Source organism: Typha latifolia, chromosome 6 (assembly GCF_019914945.1).
Source record: "Typha latifolia isolate L0001 chromosome 6, TyphaL0001v2, whole genome shotgun sequence".
NCBI lineage: Eukaryota > Viridiplantae > Streptophyta > Magnoliopsida > Poales > Typhaceae > Typha > Typha latifolia.
The window spans coordinates 1510763-1527850 of record NC_133091.1 but is presented as its reverse complement, the minus strand read 5'-3'; the positions used below and the strand labels follow the sequence as shown (position 1 = coordinate 1527850).

At 38.8% G+C, this 17088-nt stretch overlaps 3 protein-coding genes across 6 annotated transcripts; 2 read left to right on the top strand and 1 right to left on the bottom strand.

Moving 5' to 3' along the window:
• Positions 1 to 1848: 1848 nt before the first annotated feature.
• LOC140790602 (serotonin N-acetyltransferase 1, chloroplastic) lies at positions 1849 to 6561 on the bottom strand. Its single transcript, XM_073140742.1, has 8 exons — positions 6455 to 6561; positions 5788 to 5870; positions 5634 to 5694; positions 4536 to 4725; positions 3585 to 3684; positions 3335 to 3435; positions 2609 to 2702; positions 1849 to 2236 (listed from the first exon to the last, which is right to left on the bottom strand). Exons 1-8 carry the CDS (start codon positions 6487 to 6489, stop codon positions 2157 to 2159), a joined length of 744 nt encoding a protein of 247 aa, XP_072996843.1. The 5' UTR covers positions 6490 to 6561; the 3' UTR covers positions 1849 to 2156.
• A 1746-nt stretch (positions 6562 to 8307) lies between these two features.
• LOC140791457 (BTB/POZ domain-containing protein At3g08570-like) lies at positions 8308 to 12412 on the top strand. Of its 4 annotated transcripts, none has more exons than XM_073142041.1 (5): positions 8339 to 8465; positions 8582 to 8780; positions 9036 to 9102; positions 9492 to 10685; positions 11463 to 12412. In XM_073142041.1, exons 2-5 carry the CDS (start codon positions 8704 to 8706, stop codon positions 11991 to 11993), a joined length of 1869 nt encoding a protein of 622 aa, XP_072998142.1. In that variant the 5' UTR covers positions 8339 to 8465; positions 8582 to 8703; the 3' UTR covers positions 11994 to 12412. The 4 variants fall into 4 exon arrangements, with proteins under 4 accessions (XP_072998143.1, XP_072998141.1, XP_072998142.1 ...); XM_073142044.1 differs by having other exon boundaries at positions 8340 to 8465; positions 9540 to 10685; XM_073142042.1 differs by lacking the exon at positions 8582 to 8780 and having other exon boundaries at positions 8308 to 8465; positions 9540 to 10685.
• A 1925-nt stretch (positions 12413 to 14337) lies between these two features.
• LOC140790089 (root phototropism protein 2) lies at positions 14338 to 17038 on the top strand. Its single transcript, XM_073140014.1, has 5 exons — positions 14338 to 14510; positions 14603 to 14672; positions 15010 to 15387; positions 15540 to 16283; positions 16369 to 17038. The coding sequence occupies exons 1-5, from the start codon at positions 14491 to 14493 to the stop codon at positions 16882 to 16884; spliced, it is 1728 nt and encodes a 575-aa protein (XP_072996115.1). The 5' UTR covers positions 14338 to 14490; the 3' UTR covers positions 16885 to 17038.
• The last annotated feature ends 50 nt before the right edge of the window (positions 17039 to 17088 follow it).

Below are 17088 nucleotides of genomic sequence, written 5' to 3'. Positions count from 1 at the left end.
TGTAATTATATTTTTTTTCTAAAGAAGCCCAATTAACTGTCAATTCCAAAAGCTTGGGAATAAAGCAAAATGCCAAAGAGAAACCAAAACAAATAGACCAATATAAAATCAATCATTTTCCCCTCCATTGTTATTTTTCGCTTTATTTCAACCCTGTCACCTATCTTCTCGGAACAAGAACTGATGGTCTGCGGTCCTCCTTGCAGGAATTTCTTACGTTCAGACCAGTTGAGCAGCCAATAAATGGCCGCCACGGATGACTGCAAATGGGCAAGTTGCTGGGTAAGCCAAGTTCCTTCTCTCTTACTCGATTTGACTTTGTAGTTCTTAGTTGACTCATAAAAAGCCATCTTGATAAGTATCATAACTACACCGTGACCACAAGATTGATTTGACCCACGCCTTGATCAAAGGAGAAAGAAACCTCTTCTTTCTTTCTTTTTTTCTTTTAATAAATCATTTTACTGACCTTTCAAACACTTGGAATAAGCCCAGGATAGTTGATTAATTTATTCCATGTTTGTCAACCCACGATCTTTGACTTTTAACTTCCTCTCTCGCAAGTCGCAACAGTATCTCCTATTCGATTCCCACGTACATTTTGTACATACGAGTCTAATCGGCAGTGGAAAAGAATTAAAGAAGAACAAAGAAGAAGAAGAAGTCTATTAAGTGCGCTAACTCGTAGATATGCCAAAAGTTAACCGACAGATTTAATTTTCTTATTATTCTTCTGTTTTTTTCTTGTTATATAGCCATCGATTTAGTCAGTTTGAAAGATATTGTTGGAATAGCGATTGAAAGAATGCTTGAAAAAGAATTGATGCAAATATCTGAAGAGCACTTAACTTCCTTTGGGATAATAAATCTCCAAGAGGACATATCCCTACTCTCTTTTTTCTATAAGTTTTCACACTAACAAACTTAGAAGATAAGGTTCTTTAAATATATGCCACATAATTACCACTGTATTCTTTAAAATATTATAAAGTTTATCAAAATCATTATTGTTATTAGTTTTTTATGAATATTTAAAGAGTATTAATAAAATATTTTTTGTTGTGAAGTCTAAAACGTAAAATATTTATCATTTTGAAACAGTTCAATAATTTCCGGTGGCGACTGTGATATTTTAAAAGATCTCAATAGTAATTATGTAAAAATTCCTAGAAAATAAGAATGGAACATTAGTTCTATTCATATTAGAGTAGTAGTTTATTACAAGTATGAGCTTAGTTGTTTACTGCCAACGACTGGAACGACAACTGGCCACTGCCAACACCGACTTGGAGAAGAAATTAAAATATTTATGCCTTCTCTTCAATCATGATCTGCCTACTAGAATTAAGAAGAAACAATTAAGTAGATAACCATCCAAAAATAAATAAAATAAAGAAACTATCATACTATGCGCCGTCGACCATTCTAACTTCTAGTAGGTAATATGCAGGGTGAGGACACTAGAAATTCCAAACAGTAGGCCAGCTAATACCTGAGGAAAAGAATTGTCCAATCCTGGGATAGTTCTCTTCAACACGGTTGTTCTTATCATGGCACCTAGGATTCCAGGCATGGACTGCGTTTTATATTCTTTGTATCAATAATTACAATTTACAGCAGATGATCTACTGCAAACATGAACTGTTATCTAAAATTGAATAGCATTATAACAGATAGGAAACGTTGCAACGATTGAGCCCGAGATCAAATTGTGTTCCGAGAGTGAAACTGGAAATCCAGAGACCCATTAGGCCCAGCAGCAGCATGGATAACGAAAAATCATAGTTGGAAGAGGGATTTGGAGCTCATCTGATATAAACTTCAGTGATCTAAGTTAGAATATGATAGTAGTCACCAGAACGTTGATGATGAATGAATTGACAAAATATGTTCGACTACACTGAAATCTGTTAACACATCATATCACCGCCACCCAGATTACATCAATTACTGACTAAAAATAGTAGTTACAAACTTACAATATCGCAGCAGCAGCAGCATTACAAAATGAGAAGCTACAACTTTTTTTTAGCATTGGCCACAGGCCCAATGCACATGTAGATTCCAACAGGCGACTTCAGTGCCACTGAGCACGTCCCTGACGTTTCAGTCGACTCAGAGTGTATACACCATGGTACAGACATACAGAAACACCATTAGTAGTTCGGGTACCAGAACATGCCCTTGATGCCTTCCGGGTCAGCTTCAAATCCCAAGTTCTTATAGAAATCCACAACTGCAGTTCACAAGATCATAGGATCAAAATCAATCCTTTGTAACTATAAAATTTTGTTCCACAGATGCATCAGAAGGAATTTTATATTATCTCAGTGAAAATATTGATTTTTTTTCTCACAGTACATAATATTTGTTTTACCAATCTTTTTTCTAGAAAAGACTGAAAAGTAAGAGTCCCTGATTAGAAGTCTAATAGGATCATGGTATATATTCTATGATCTTGTAATCTAGATGATAATAGACGACAATGGAGATTATTTACTGTAACTTACGCCACTTGAAAAAGGAAATGCAGATGGAGAAACTTCTAGCCTAATAAATTTGTAATTTATTGCACAAAATTTCATTGCTCTGGGTTTGTTACTCATACCTTTATTGTCTGCAAATAGAGTTATATTCCCGATATCCCTTTGTAGCAATGTACGGATTAGCTGTTCAACGAGTGCCTTACCAAGACCCTGACCCTGAAAGGCAGCAAAATCTTTGGATGTGTATAAAGGTGTTTTTGACCAAACTACTTACAGGAAATTTTATTTACCAAACTACTATACTATTCAAAGTTACTCTAAGACTACTATAACTTTTGCTACCTCAGCACCAATACTACTTTTTTCTTTTCCTACATTATGAAAACTTTTTATTTTCATAAATATAAACAGCTGTCTTAGAGAGCGATTTACTTTATATATAATCTGTTGTCTGCAAAAATGATTTATTTATATATAAACTTCTATCTGAAACAGCAATTTACTTTATTAGTTATATATAAACCGCTATTTGATCTTTATATGTAAATTGTTGTCTAAGAGAGCGATTTATATAAAAGTAATAATAGTTTTTCATTATACTGGCAAATTGATAAATTTATTAAAAATCACTATCTCTGACAAAAATTTTATTCGTGGCGCTGGGCTAGCAGAAAGTGTACTAGTTTAGTAAATATATTTTTCTATAGTAGTAGTTTGGTCAGAAACTCGAGTATAATTTTCCGCTTTGCTTTAAGGAAATTAGCATGTTCTCGTAGCATTCAAATAATGTGAAAAGTACGAGATGGCCAAGGTACCGTTATATTCTTGTCAGGCAGTTGTGACATTACCTGATATGAAGGATCAACAAGGACATCCCATATTGTTGCATTAAAAGCATGGTCTGAAGTAGCACGAGCCATGCCTATAAGTTGCTTCCTATCATCTCCCTCTGTCAAATAACTTCTCCAAGTACTAAGATGTTCATCATGTAGATAAATGAATCTCAGCTGCAATTATTTAATGATAATGAACAAGGATGGTGTATAAGCCCAGACAAACGAAAAAACACATAAAATAATTACTAAAAGACATAGTTACCTGTGTCTGGTGATCTAGCTACTGAATGCAGGGTAGCAACCAGGTAGCTATTTCTTAGAGATGCTGCTACCTTTGTTAGGGGCCTTCGAGGCCATCCTACCTGATTATCAATACAACATGATAGTGAGGGGCACAATTGGAATTATAATGCAGTCAGAACATTCTTTAATAAGCAACTGCACATAGGACAACAGTTCTATTCAGAGTTTCTATGTAAAGAATGAAAAAATAGAATATCTTTGACCAGTTTCCTATGGCTTATTTTAGTGTTTTACTCATTCTTTTCAATTATGAACAGTTGTGCATTTGTTACACTGCTTACAGTTTTAAGAAGATTCTCTTGTTCTCTGAAGGTTTTTAAAAAGAGTCCAGTATACAGTCTAGTCAACTCTCTTGTTCAGATAGAGTTGTATGAAAGCTGACTGGGCCAGCTAGTGGAATTTCCATTTGATTTTGCTCCAAAAGTAGATACAGGTGAATTACAGAACTACAAATTGCATTAAACACAATTGATACTTGGAACTTTTTTATTTGTTTAGAGAAGCTCGTAAATAAAGAGGAAAACGAGTCTCATTAAGGAAAAATGTCAGTTCATCATGATAGGTAGACTAGAACAAATAGAGAGATGTAGTGATGTTGGGACATCATACATGGAGGAAAAATTACGAACTATTAAAATGAATAACTTAGACATTAATAATATATATATACAAAAAACTGTTAATCAACTCGGCAAATAAATATCAGTTTGTTTCTCCTAAATTCACCCACCACTCTAGACTATATTCTTGCTACTATATTTTCTTCCCTTGAGTGCAGTCAAATGGCTAAGCAACTAGTCTTCTGTTTCACCAACTCATGGAACTTATTAGCTACAGATACCTTAAAAAGCTGATCTTAGCAATTATATTCTCATATATCCAAGTGATAGAGAAAAAAAAGGTAAATCACCTTATCACATAAAGCTTGGAGATCATACACATCAACCTCTCCAGCCGAAGAAAATACAATCTGCTCAAGGGTTCCATCAGATTGAGTCCTTTCAAGAAGTACTATTTCCTTCTCCAAGGGCAGTTCTTCTTGTTCTACTGATGTTGCAGATTGTTCTATTATTTGTGTACTGTTGTTATTCTTCAAGAAGCTGCAAAATAAGAGATGCTAGCTACATTAAGGAAACATAATTACATAAAGCAACCTGGGAGATCAAATACTTATCAAATAATAAGAACAGTAACATTTGGTAATTGATAAGAAAGAGGGAAAACAGATTGAGTTCAAAGTAAATCTATAGTTCTATTTCTTCTCATGTCAAAGGAGCTCATCAACTAAAACTGAAGAGTTGTATGATATGAAACAAGAATGACATAAGGAAATGGTTCTACCAATGAGTAAATGGGTAGGAGCTCAAGATGGCTCAATCAAGTTCTAGCAGATAACACCTAAGGAAACTGTCTTTCATCTCTATGTCTCTGTTATATGCAATAGAAATTACCCTCAACAGGACATAGAGTGTAAAACTACTTCGTGCTTGAAGTATGACTAGGAAAAGTATCCTTTTACCAGCAATATAACTTCTTCTTACAAAGGAAAAGCCTCCAGATCCCTCTGCTCAGATAAACACAATAATGTGCCAAGCTAGTTAAACTCCATTCTTAGACAGAGTTGGGCAAGATCCTCTCCTAATGTAATAAGTTGAACCTTACAGGCTAAATGGTCAAAAATGCCTCCCTGATTGTCACTAATATAAATAGTAATTAATCATTCATTCGCATGACTTTAGGATGTTCAACAGCAAATGACAAGTTAAAAGAAATACAATGGCTTTGCTAAACATCTAACTCAACAGAAAGGATACCCTTCAAAGAGGGTCAAATGCAAGGGGAGACAAGGCATAAATTCCAATGGAAATTTGGAAGCAATAATGCACCTGCAGATCAACAGAGGAAGCCAAATACAAATGACATGTTTCTGAGAAAATATTTTGTAGATATGCAATTCACCTGATAACCATTTAACTATTTATGATCATTGAATTGTACTTTGACTCACCCAGATCTAATGGAATCCCAAAAACTAGCTTTTAAAGGCCAAGTAGCTGCCCTTCTGTTTGCTGCAAGATAAGCATGTGAATCATCACAGTTATTATTCATAATAAATTTGATTAGATCTATTTTATTTCTCTATGATCGAAGAAGAAGCTTACCTGGCGTCAGGCCAACACCTACTCTAGGAGCCAAAAACTGACGCCCAGATCGAAAATTGCAAGCAACAAGACGAATTCCATACCTGTGTTAGATTAGTGGCAGTTAATAAATAAGAGCGAGCTTCCCAGTCAATATACCAATATAAATATATAAATAGATTTCCAAGAAGTATTTAACAGAATTCACTTAAAGTCTTGCATGCAAATTTCAAACATCTATCAATTTATGAAAATAATTAAGTAAGCAACAATTCTCAAACTTTGTCGAAGAAATTTGAACACCCAACTAGCCTATCTAAGGTTCACAACATCTAGATCCTTCCAAATAAGAAAAGGATGTGCTTTTAGAAGTACGTTACAAGATGTATATCTTCCAACCATTTCCAAACTTTTCTTAAGACACATTTCTGAAATATTAAACGAAAGTTAATTAATTCCAAGTAAACCCTAGTCGTGCAAAAAAAAAAAGGTATGAAAAATAGAGTAAAAATGATACCTTCAATCAAATGGAAGGCAATAAAAATCACAGTAAGAGTAAACAAAATTAGAGCAAAATAGTAAAGAAAAACGAAGAAAGGCATATTAAGGAGCGTATGATTGATAAATTTACCAGTACTTGAATGGCCATGGTAAAGACCAAAGAAACTATTCGAGTACTTATTCTTACATAGAAGGCGAAGCAAGAACAGCTGCGGATAGCATCTTTTTCTCCTCAACGAAGTCTCCCTCCTTACTCTAGTGAAGAAGACTCGAGAGAGGAACTCCTCAGCCAACGATATTTCAACGGAGGAGATGAGATAAGGCGAATCCGACCCACCATAACGGGTCGGGTCTAAATTATAAGTAAACCGAAGCCCAAAGCCCAGCCCTATTAATATAGCAACACAAATAATAAAGTTAATTATATTTATTGTACCGAAGTAGTCATTTGTGATAACACAGTTAAGAGAATCAAAATATCAGAAAAATAAATAATAAATATATGCAATAATAATAATAATAATAATAATAATGATTCCATATATAATTAAATCTTTATTTTAGTTAACAACTAAGTTAGTGCTGAAGCCAAGTAATTGAGTAAATATTATGTCCGGTGCTAATATATTTCATTTAGATAATAATCTTATGAGAAGCCACTTCAATAATAAAACAGCTATAGTGGTCGTGTTTAACCTCACCCTAATCTATTCTTAACTTCAACTTAAGGAGACCCAAGTTACATCCGGACCACTTAACTAAAATCACTTTATGTGGCTCTGGCCCAACTAATTCCAATCTAATTTGACCAACGTGGCCAACACGCTGGCCAATGAGAGTTGATTTGGTTGTATCATTGATGCATAACAGTAATTATATTTTAATTTTCTCAACTGTCATCTTCTAAAAAAAATAAGTGAGCAGATACACTCCTTAAACTATTTAAATATATTATTAAGTTCTCTTTATTAATATTTTAGTGATGTAATTAGATAGATAACTCAGGAGTTTATATTTTATTTTATTTTCTTTCCGAGGAGATGAGAATGATGGGAGAACTGTAGTGCAGAAGGGATCAAAATGTAATTAAACTTATTTTGAATTCAGATCAAGGCTGACGAGTGGTGTTTAAGTGAATAATGAAAAATGCAAGGGCATATACGTCCCAAGGCATGAGGAGAAGGGTGAGCTCCGGTCAGGGAAGACAGGGCCGTACTTTGTTGGGTGGAACGCTTTTGGGGTTAAACAGCCGATAAAAGACAGGAAAGAAGCACTAGAGCATATCATTACCTCCTTATCGAGTTCCGTGCCACTGCTGTCGCATCATTTCACGCTTCCCCATATCCTTTTACACTCTGAGATCAACGAATTTACACTATTGCCACTCTTTCAGGGGCCTATTGATACTTCTTGGCCCTGGTAACCTATTATTATGATGATGATGGAAGGCGACACCAAATCCCATGTCATGCCTGCTGATACCCAAATTAAGTTCAATTTAAGCAATATATATATATATTGTGAAAGAAATGGGACATGAATGGTAAAATGGTTAACATAATTGTTCAATAAAAATATATATGTGTCGGAGAGGCTCAAAATTTAGAATTTTCTATATTTTAATTTAGACATGAGTAAAACTATCGAATACACGATTCTTAATAAATCTGCACTTTGGAAACCTCCATTATGTAGACAGTAGTGGTAGGCAGACTCTAAAAAAATTTAAGAAATTTATTTTTGTCATAAAGCCATATAAACTATAGAAAGGTCCAAGTCAACTTTTTTTTTTTTTTTCCTTCTCCATGGACCAACCTTTATTCCATCCATGTCTTCTTCCATGACCATCCCATGGACCCCAAAACAATTGAACCATCATATGATTGATCTCAGGCACAGTAACAGCCTTTGTCCCCAAGTCTCCAAACTATTCTCAGTGGCACATCAGTAAAAAAGTCAAAAATCTGATGGCATTGTCGGTGCACACTCTTTCCCTCTTTTGGTTCCCCTACTACTACATATTTACGCGTCGTCTTCCGTTATGCTGTCGTCCTTTCCTCGCTCGCTCCTTTTGACGGCAGTGGACTTCGGACTTTAGAGAGAGAGAGAGAGATGGTTTTGGCGAACGAGAACTCTTTTCCTTTCTCCTCCGTAAAGCTATCGACGTCTCCTCGCTTTTGTAATCCGATTAGTAGAAGGTGATTCGATTCGTTTTGCTCTGCGTTCTCTTCTTTTGATCTTAGTTTGCATTAGGTTGATGAGATCTTTCGCGTTTTAGATCAAATGCAGTTGTGGGTTTTCACTAGTTCCACAGCGTTTTGTTCTTTTAGGGTTTTCTGTGCGAATTTCTCATCGATTGGCGCTTCATGAAGAAAAAGATGTGATCTTTGGTTGTCTAACGGATGAGAAGTCAAGGGAAGATGAGATCTTTTAGTTATGTTGTTTAGCGTAATTACTAACTTTACTGTCGTCGCCTTGGAACCGTTCGAAGAAAAAAAAAGCAGCGACACATGGTCTGCACATTTTTTAAGCCTATTTTTCAGGATAAAAATAAACGTATACCATAAAGTTATTTGGTTGTATGCTGTTTGTAAGAATCTATGAAGAACTTCTTGTTTCTAATCTACGAGACTTCGAGAATAGATGCATGAAAAAAGAAAAAAAAAATATATGATACATGAACCATTGACAGTTTGATCTCTCAATATTGGAAGAAGAATCCTGATATTGGTGCATATTACATTTGTAATAGTCAAGTATTTGTGCAGGATATTCTCAGATGTGGCTGGAGATATCACGATTTACGTGGACGGGCAGTCGTTCTTAATGCATAAGGTAAAAACCCATGTGCTCTGCTTGTCTATGTGTCCATAATGTGTCTCCTAAGTTTTGCCTCTTTTCAAAGTAATTGATGAGTGAGCCCTTAATTTCGTCTTTTTTTCACCGTTAATTTTGGCATCTTGTTGTGATACTATTTTATTCAGCTTATTAGAAGTTCTCTGGGCAAATGAATTGTATTAATAATTTGATATTTTCATGAATTTACCATCTCTTGTTGCGAGTACAATTTATTCTTCAAAGTTTCTTCTAAACTTTCTAATATGTATTTTCTTGTGGTTGTTTGTTTGATGGCTATATGTTATCCAGTTCTATACCATCTATTGTCAAGTAACCTGCTTGTTACTTTTGTACAAACTTCATTCTTTTATAGATTTCTCATGCAGAGAAACAGGATAATCTCATGCCATAGTTTGATCTTGTTCTTTTTGAAGTTTCCTTTGGTTTCCCGGAGTGGAAGAATTCGGAAAATGGTAGCAGATTCCAGAGATCCAAGCCTCTCAAGTTTGCAGCTTCTAAATGTGCCTGGAGGAGCCTTAGCATTTGAACTCGCTGCCAAATTTTGTTATGGAACAAACTTTGAGATAACTGCTGCTAATGTGGCCCATCTCCGTTGTATTGCTGATTATCTAGAAATGACAGAAGATTACCAGGAGGAAAACCTTATTGCCCGGACAGAGACCTACTTGAATGAGATAGTGCTACAAAGCCTCGAGAAGTCTTTAGAAGTTCTATGCGCATGTCAGGACTTGCATCCTATAGTAGAGGAGGTTGGTCTTGTAGATAGATGTATAGATGCAATAGCTATCAATGCTGGCAAAGAGCAATTGGTTTCTGGTTTGGCTCACTTAGAATGTGATGGCGGATCTGGAAAGTTGCGGATGCATTGCCAGGATTGGTGGGTGGAAGATCTTTCAGTACTTAAAATTGACCTCTATCAACGAGTTATATCTGCAATGAGGAGAACAGGTGTGAGATCAGATAGCATTGTCACATCACTTATGCATTATGCTCAAATGTCTCTAAAGGGTATTGAGAGACGGCAGGTTTGGGATTCTGGTCTGCTTGTTGGGGACAAACATAAATTAATTATGGAAACACTTGTGGGTCTTTTAGCAACAGAGAAGATCACATCAGTTCCTCTATCTTTTCTATTTGGAATGCTGCGGATGGCAATAGAAGTGGATGCAGACCTTGATTGTAGGATTGAGCTTGAAAGAAGGATAGGTCTCCAACTGGAAATGGCATCCCTTGATGACCTTCTCATTCCCTCATTTCAGACTTGTGATTCACTGTTTGATGTTGATACCTTCCATCGTATACTGGTAAATTTCTTACAGAGGATTGAAGAGGAAGACTCTGAAGGCTCCTCACAATGTGGATATGAATCTGAAGATCTGAAATCTCCAAGTCACAGCTCGGTATTGAAAGTAGGAAGACTTATGGATGCATATCTTGCAGAAATAGCCCCAGATCCATATCTGAAGCTGCAAAAGTTTATGGCAATTATTGAACTCTTGCCTGATTATGCTCGTATAGTTGATGATGGACTCTACAGAGCTATAGACATATACCTTAAGGTAACTGTTAAGAGTATAGGACTCTAATCTTACAATGTACTGTATAGATTTTGTTCAGTGCATAATTACAAGTTTCTCATGATACTTGATAGATCTAGCTATACATGTGCTTTTCTTGGCAGTTCTTTGACATTTTTAAATTGTGTAAACTTTTGATAGTTAAACTTTCTACAACTATATTAATATGTATATCATATTTGATTAAGATAATGCATGACGCAGACACTGGAATTAGAAAAGTTACACGATTCATTTCAAAGACTTCATACCTGTATATACTCAACATAATTTACTTTTATTCTCTGGTTTTTCTTGCTAAAATTGATGCTTATATGCTGTGTGGCTTCTATTGCCCTACTGTAGGAAGGTTACCTATTATCTAACTCCATTTTTTATTCATTATTTTAGCACCATGAGTACTGATTCTACTTTCTTGTACAAATTACAAACAGTATTGTGTATTTTAGAACTATTTAGTTGTTCCACTTTTATTCTAGGAAAGATATCTTATTCTTTTAAGCAAAACCAATCCTGTACTCACCAATCATCAAGTTGTGCTTGTGCTGACTAGTGGATAACAAATCACCACTCGGTAATACCACATACATATTGCTCTCCCTAGACATTTGCACATTGCATTAGCAGGAATCTTGTTCAGATCTAAGAGAATATAAAGATACTTTAGATGGGTTAAGGAATAATCTAACTTCCTTCTGTTATATACTTTTAAGCAGTTCTGATTATCTTTGCTTGACCAAATTTTGGATTCTTGGTCAGGCTCATCCATCTCTTACAGAATCTGAGTGCAAGAAACTGTGCAAGCTCATAGACTGCCAAAAATTGTCCCAAGATGCATCCAACCATGCAGCCCAAAATGACCGTCTCCCTGTCCAGATGATTGTCCGTGTCCTCTACTTTGAGCAACTTCGCTTAAAGTCTGCCCTCTCCGGAAACACTGGTGATGGGCCATTCTCCCAGAGAATGATCAGTAGCAGCGGGGTCCCAAGCGCTGCAGTATCCCCCAGAGACAACTATGCCTCTCTCAGGAGGGAAAACAGAGAACTTAAGCTGGAGGTCTCCAGAATGAGAGTGAGGCTTAGTGAACTAGAGAAGGAACAAGCATGCATGAAACATGGCATGAGGGATGGTAGGTCAGGGGTACATGGCAGAGCCTTCTTTGCATCCATCTCTCGAGGGATAGGCCGGATAGCAATGTTTGGCCCCACTGATAAACAACAGAAAAGCTCAAGCAAATCACGGGGGACAGAAGGCAAGAGCAGGAGAAGGCAGAGGAGGTCAGTTCCATAAGAATTGTGGCGAAGCTTCAACAATGGCAGAAGGAATACTAAGTATACTATATTTGAGAGTAAAAATACAGAAGGGATGGTTGTTGGTGCTCAGAGGAAACAAGAATTGACCCATATAGAGGACACAGGAGAAAAATAAATTATGGTGTGGTATATATGGAGCTTCCTCACAATGATGTATTTATTTGCATCAAGCCTTCAACAGTTGTAGCCTGTTTACTGTTATTTCTGTCAGAGATGATAGAATAGATAGCTTATGTACACGGAAAAGCAAGGCCATCTTTTGCATATAGCATCAGTTTGTTTCGTTTGTTGCTTTCAAGATCTTAAATACTACTTCATATGCTTAGTTTCTAATTCTCTTGTAACTACAGTGTCTCTTTAGGAATGCTTAAACACACCTCCCCTATCTCAAGATCACATCTTTGGATCTTCTTGTTATCTTCTATCTCCGCAAGTTTGCTAATTTTTCTTCTTCTTTTTCTCTGTTTTATTTCTAAATTTTACTGAAATATTCCATGTTTTAGATACGACATACGAGGCATGCAGCGGATAATTATATTTAAATCTCTTAAACTATTTCTCATTTGTATATAGATCTTTTCATTTATCTATTATATTTTTAGAAAAGAGTGTCACGTGATTAATTCTAGATTATTAAAAAATATAATTTTAGTCTTATGTTTTAAAAAAATTAAGAATAAAATGATCAATTAATGTTAGCCGTTTAAAAAGAGAGATATTAGACAATTAAAAAGTCAAATGCCACAAAAAATAAACAACAAAATATACGTAAACCTCTACTTGTATAAGTTAGAGGTATCCTTTTCCAACCCATCCACTAGCCATGCTAAGACAAAGAAGGTTGCTTTGCCATCTTTGACGCTAAGTTTTGATCATGTATGACCATCCCCAGTGCCATTTCTTCATGACCCTCTCCTCCCAAGTTCATGAATCTACCAGTTCGTCTCTACCTCACATGCACTGAAAATTTAATTGCTCACTTTTACTGTTTCCCATGAGATCGAACTAGTATTTCTCATCTTTTTATCTCACCATGCATGCTCCCCAATGTGTCACCTTTTACTTTTTAAGATTTGGGATCTTGTTTAGATATACGTCGAACAAAACTACAAAAGTAAGTCGAAAAAGTAAAGTCGCGTACATGATCTAATTAATGAACATAATTTTTTTCGTCATATTATGTTCTTATTCCTGTCATGCTTAGTAATAAAACACTGAAAATTAGTATAGAGAATCATTAGCACTAATTTTCTAATAATCATATGGAAAATTGGATTCAAATTTAGTACAGGTTGATTGTCTAATTATTCATCGTGCATATTTAATACCACACACACACACACACATATATATATAATTAATTTGCATCAAAATTTGTGCATGCTAAAGATTAGCAGGACCGATAATGAGGCAAACTTTATGAATAGGACTTAAGAGCTACTTCACATCATTCTCGGCTTCGACTTTTATGAGAAAAAAACAAAAGCTAATAAAGGAATATAAACTCATCGCTGTAACGTAGTGGTAGGAGTGTGTAACCACTTGTAGTAGAAGATTATGAGTTTGAATATGGGCGTAAAATTTCTTTGGAGAAGAAATTAAATGGATTGCACATATGTGCTACTACTTTGGCGCTCATGGTTAGCTTATGTCACTTGTATGAATCTAAGAGTACTAGTTCATATGATTAGCGAGCTCTCTACCAATAATTTAAAAAGAAAAACTAAACCCTAGTTTGATTATAATACAAGTGATAGAGAGGGAAAAAAAGAATTGAGGAAAATTTATTTTAGGGAATGTTTTTCCATGATTCCATCTAATCCAGTTGGAACGAAGGGGGGCTTGGCCCCACTGGGACGAGACACGTGTCCGACAATAGTTCGTCTGGCAATCTTATGGGCGGATTACCGTGGGTCCCACCACATTATCCTTTGTCACTTGCCAGCTCGACTGACAGACGTGGCGACTTCGGCGCCATAACTTAAGAACGGGGCAGCTCCGTCCACTCGTTCGAGCGGCGGAGACAGCGATTCGGAAATACGACTCGTCGAGCCGCTTAACTTGGTTTCTAACTCCAGCCGCCGAGCCAATATGTAGGTCTGACTTCTGGCAGTGACAAAATAAGGCATAAGAAGTCAAGCTAGCCGAGCCGAGCCGAGCCATGGTAGACCCTTCCATAACCTAACCAAAGTCTTAGCAGACAAGAGTAAAGAAACCCACGCAACCCAAGTACCAATGCATGGTCTCTAATTCAGGAACTACCAAGCCAAGCGGATCGACGTATATATATATATATATATATATATATATATATATATATATAAAAAAAGAGAGAGAGAGAGTGCGAGAGTAGCAAGAATCACTATTATATATCTAATCATCTCCTAGTGGAAAATAAAAGGAAGAAGAAAGAAGAAGATAATTAGAAGCTCTTCTTCCACGCCTCTGCCCCAAGCTCCCATCTCTCTGCAGCCATGGAGAGAACCGGCCAATGGTATTACTTTTCTCCCCCTCTTCCCAAAGTGGCCGTGGTCTCTGAATCTCTTCTGTCGTTTAATATTCATTTTATTTCTTCTCCTCTTTCAGGGTCTTCTCTCAAGCGATCCCTACTGATGTCGTCGTTGAAGTCGGCAACTCCAGCTTCCCTCTCCACAAAGTAAACACTTGCCTTCATTCCTTTGTTTTGCTTGCGTATAGGTGAAATATTGGATTTGGATTAGATTTAAGATCAATTTGCTTTTTGATTTCACCGAAGAATGCTTCTATTTCCTTTGCCCCTGTGGAGAGCTCTGTTCAGTGTAATTTTTTCATTTCACACCCTATCATTCATTATTTTTATTACAACGCTCTTTATTCATTAGATAGTAGAAAATGCCATTCCAATGGGTTTGTAAGACTAGTTAAAATATAGGGTGTGGAATGAAAAACTATCCCTCCATATTCGATATTTGTGTTTATACCCCTCTAAAGTAACTGGGTAAAGAATGGAGCAGTTCATGTTGGTGGCGAAGAGTGGATTCATAAGGAGGGCGATCTTGGATTCGAGCGCGTCCGACGTGGCGGAGATCAAGATCTCGGACTTGCCCGGCGGGGCGGAGGCGTTCGAGAAGGCGGCGAGGTTCTGCTACGGCGTCAACTTCGAGATCTCTGTGTACAACGTGGCGGCGTTGCGATGCGCCGCGGAGTACCTGGAGATGACGGAGGAGCACTGCGAGGGCAACCTCGCGAGGCGGACGGAGGAGTTCGTGGCGCAGGCCGCGCTCAAGACTCTCCCCGCCTCGGTCGCGCTGCTCCGCTCGTGCGAGGGGCTCCTCCCCATGGCCGAGGAGCTCGGGATCGTGCAACAATGCGTTGACGTCATCGGCCTGAAGGTTGGATTCTTAGTTCTTCTAAGTAACTATGTGAATTAATTAGATATATTTTAAGTAAGTTAGGATTAAATATCTACGGATTGTAGGATACGATAGGGTGTTAATAATAGTAGTATTTAGATTAAAATTAATTCTCCTTTTTGTTCTTGTAGGCTTGCAACGAGTCGAGCTTCCCGACTCGTTCCCCGCCCGAGTGGTGGGCCACCGAATTAGGATCGCTACCTCCTACCTCCTTCCAAAAGATCCTCTCCGCCATGAAATCCCGCGGCGCCTCCCCCAAAACCTTAGCCACAGCCATCGCCGCCTTCGCCGAGCGCTCTCTCCCAGACCTCCTCTCCCGCAAAGGAGGCGCCGCCGCCATCACCACCAACTCCTCCTCCTCCGCCTCCGCCCGCCAGCGCACACTCCTCGAATCCATCGTCTCCCTCCTACCCCCGAACTGCGACGCCCCCCTCCCCATCGGCTTCCTCTGCCTCCTTCTCCGCTCCACCGTCTCCCTCTCCTCCTCCGCTGCCTCCCGCCGCGAGCTCGAGCGCCGGATCGCCGCGTCCCTCGACCAGGCCACCGTCGGCGACCTCCTATCCATCTCCCTCGACGTTTCCGGGGAGAGGGTCGAGGACCTCGACAGCGTCCGGCGAATTGTCTCCTTATTCGTCGAGCAGGAGACGACTGCCGGCGCAGGGGGCGTCGGCGGCGGGCTATTCTACGGTGGCGGCGGCGCCCTATGCTCCGCCACATTGCAGAAGGTGGCGAGGATCGTGGATTCGTTCGTCGGGGAGATCGCCACCGACGAGGAGCTATCCGTGTCCAAGTTCGCCGGGTTGGCCGGAGCGCTTCCTAAGTCGGCGCGCCGATTCGACGACGACCTCTACCGCGCCGTCGATATCTACCTAAAGGTACACGATCCGCGCACGTTAGTATAATCCACATTCTTCCATTCGGTCCCTATCACAAGCTTAAAATGTGTACAATGTACCGCAGGCTCACCCAGGACTGGAGGAGATCGAGAGGGAGAAGGTGTGTAGCGTGATGGACCCACTCAAGCTCTCCTACGAGGCCCGGCTCCACGCGGCGCAGAACAAACGCCTCCCCCTCCAAATCGTTCTCCACGCCCTCTACTACGATCAGCTCCAGCTCCGCAGCGGCGGCGCGCCGGCGGACAACCACACCTCTCCTGCCGCAGCAGCGCGGTCGGCGGCGAAGGGCGACGCCTCCTTGGCGAAGGAGAACGAGGTGCTGCGGTCCGAGCTGGCACGGATGCGGATGTACCTGTCGGATTTGGAACGGACCCAGGGGGGCGGAGGATCCGTTAGCAAGCCATCAGCTTCGGCGGCCGCCGCCGTGGGGCCAAAGAAGCCCAAGTTCTTCGCGTCGGTTTCGCGGACTCTGGGGAAGCTGAACCCGTTTAAGAATGGGTCGAAGGATACGTCGAGCATCGAGGAGAGTGGTAGGATTGGCTTGGCTAAGCCGAGGAAGAGGAGGTTCTCCATCTCTTGATTTCTGCTTGGGAGCTCATGGGGGTAGTTTTTAGGAGGTTGCTTGATGGGTTAATTTGCTTCCTTTGTCCATATGTGCAGACATTTGTGGGTGTTAAGATCTTCGATGCTTGTTGATTGCTATAGCTTATGGGATATGATCTTCTTGAAGAAAATATCATCACCTCTGTTTAAAGTTAATTTGATGCTCTCTTTTTCAACCTAA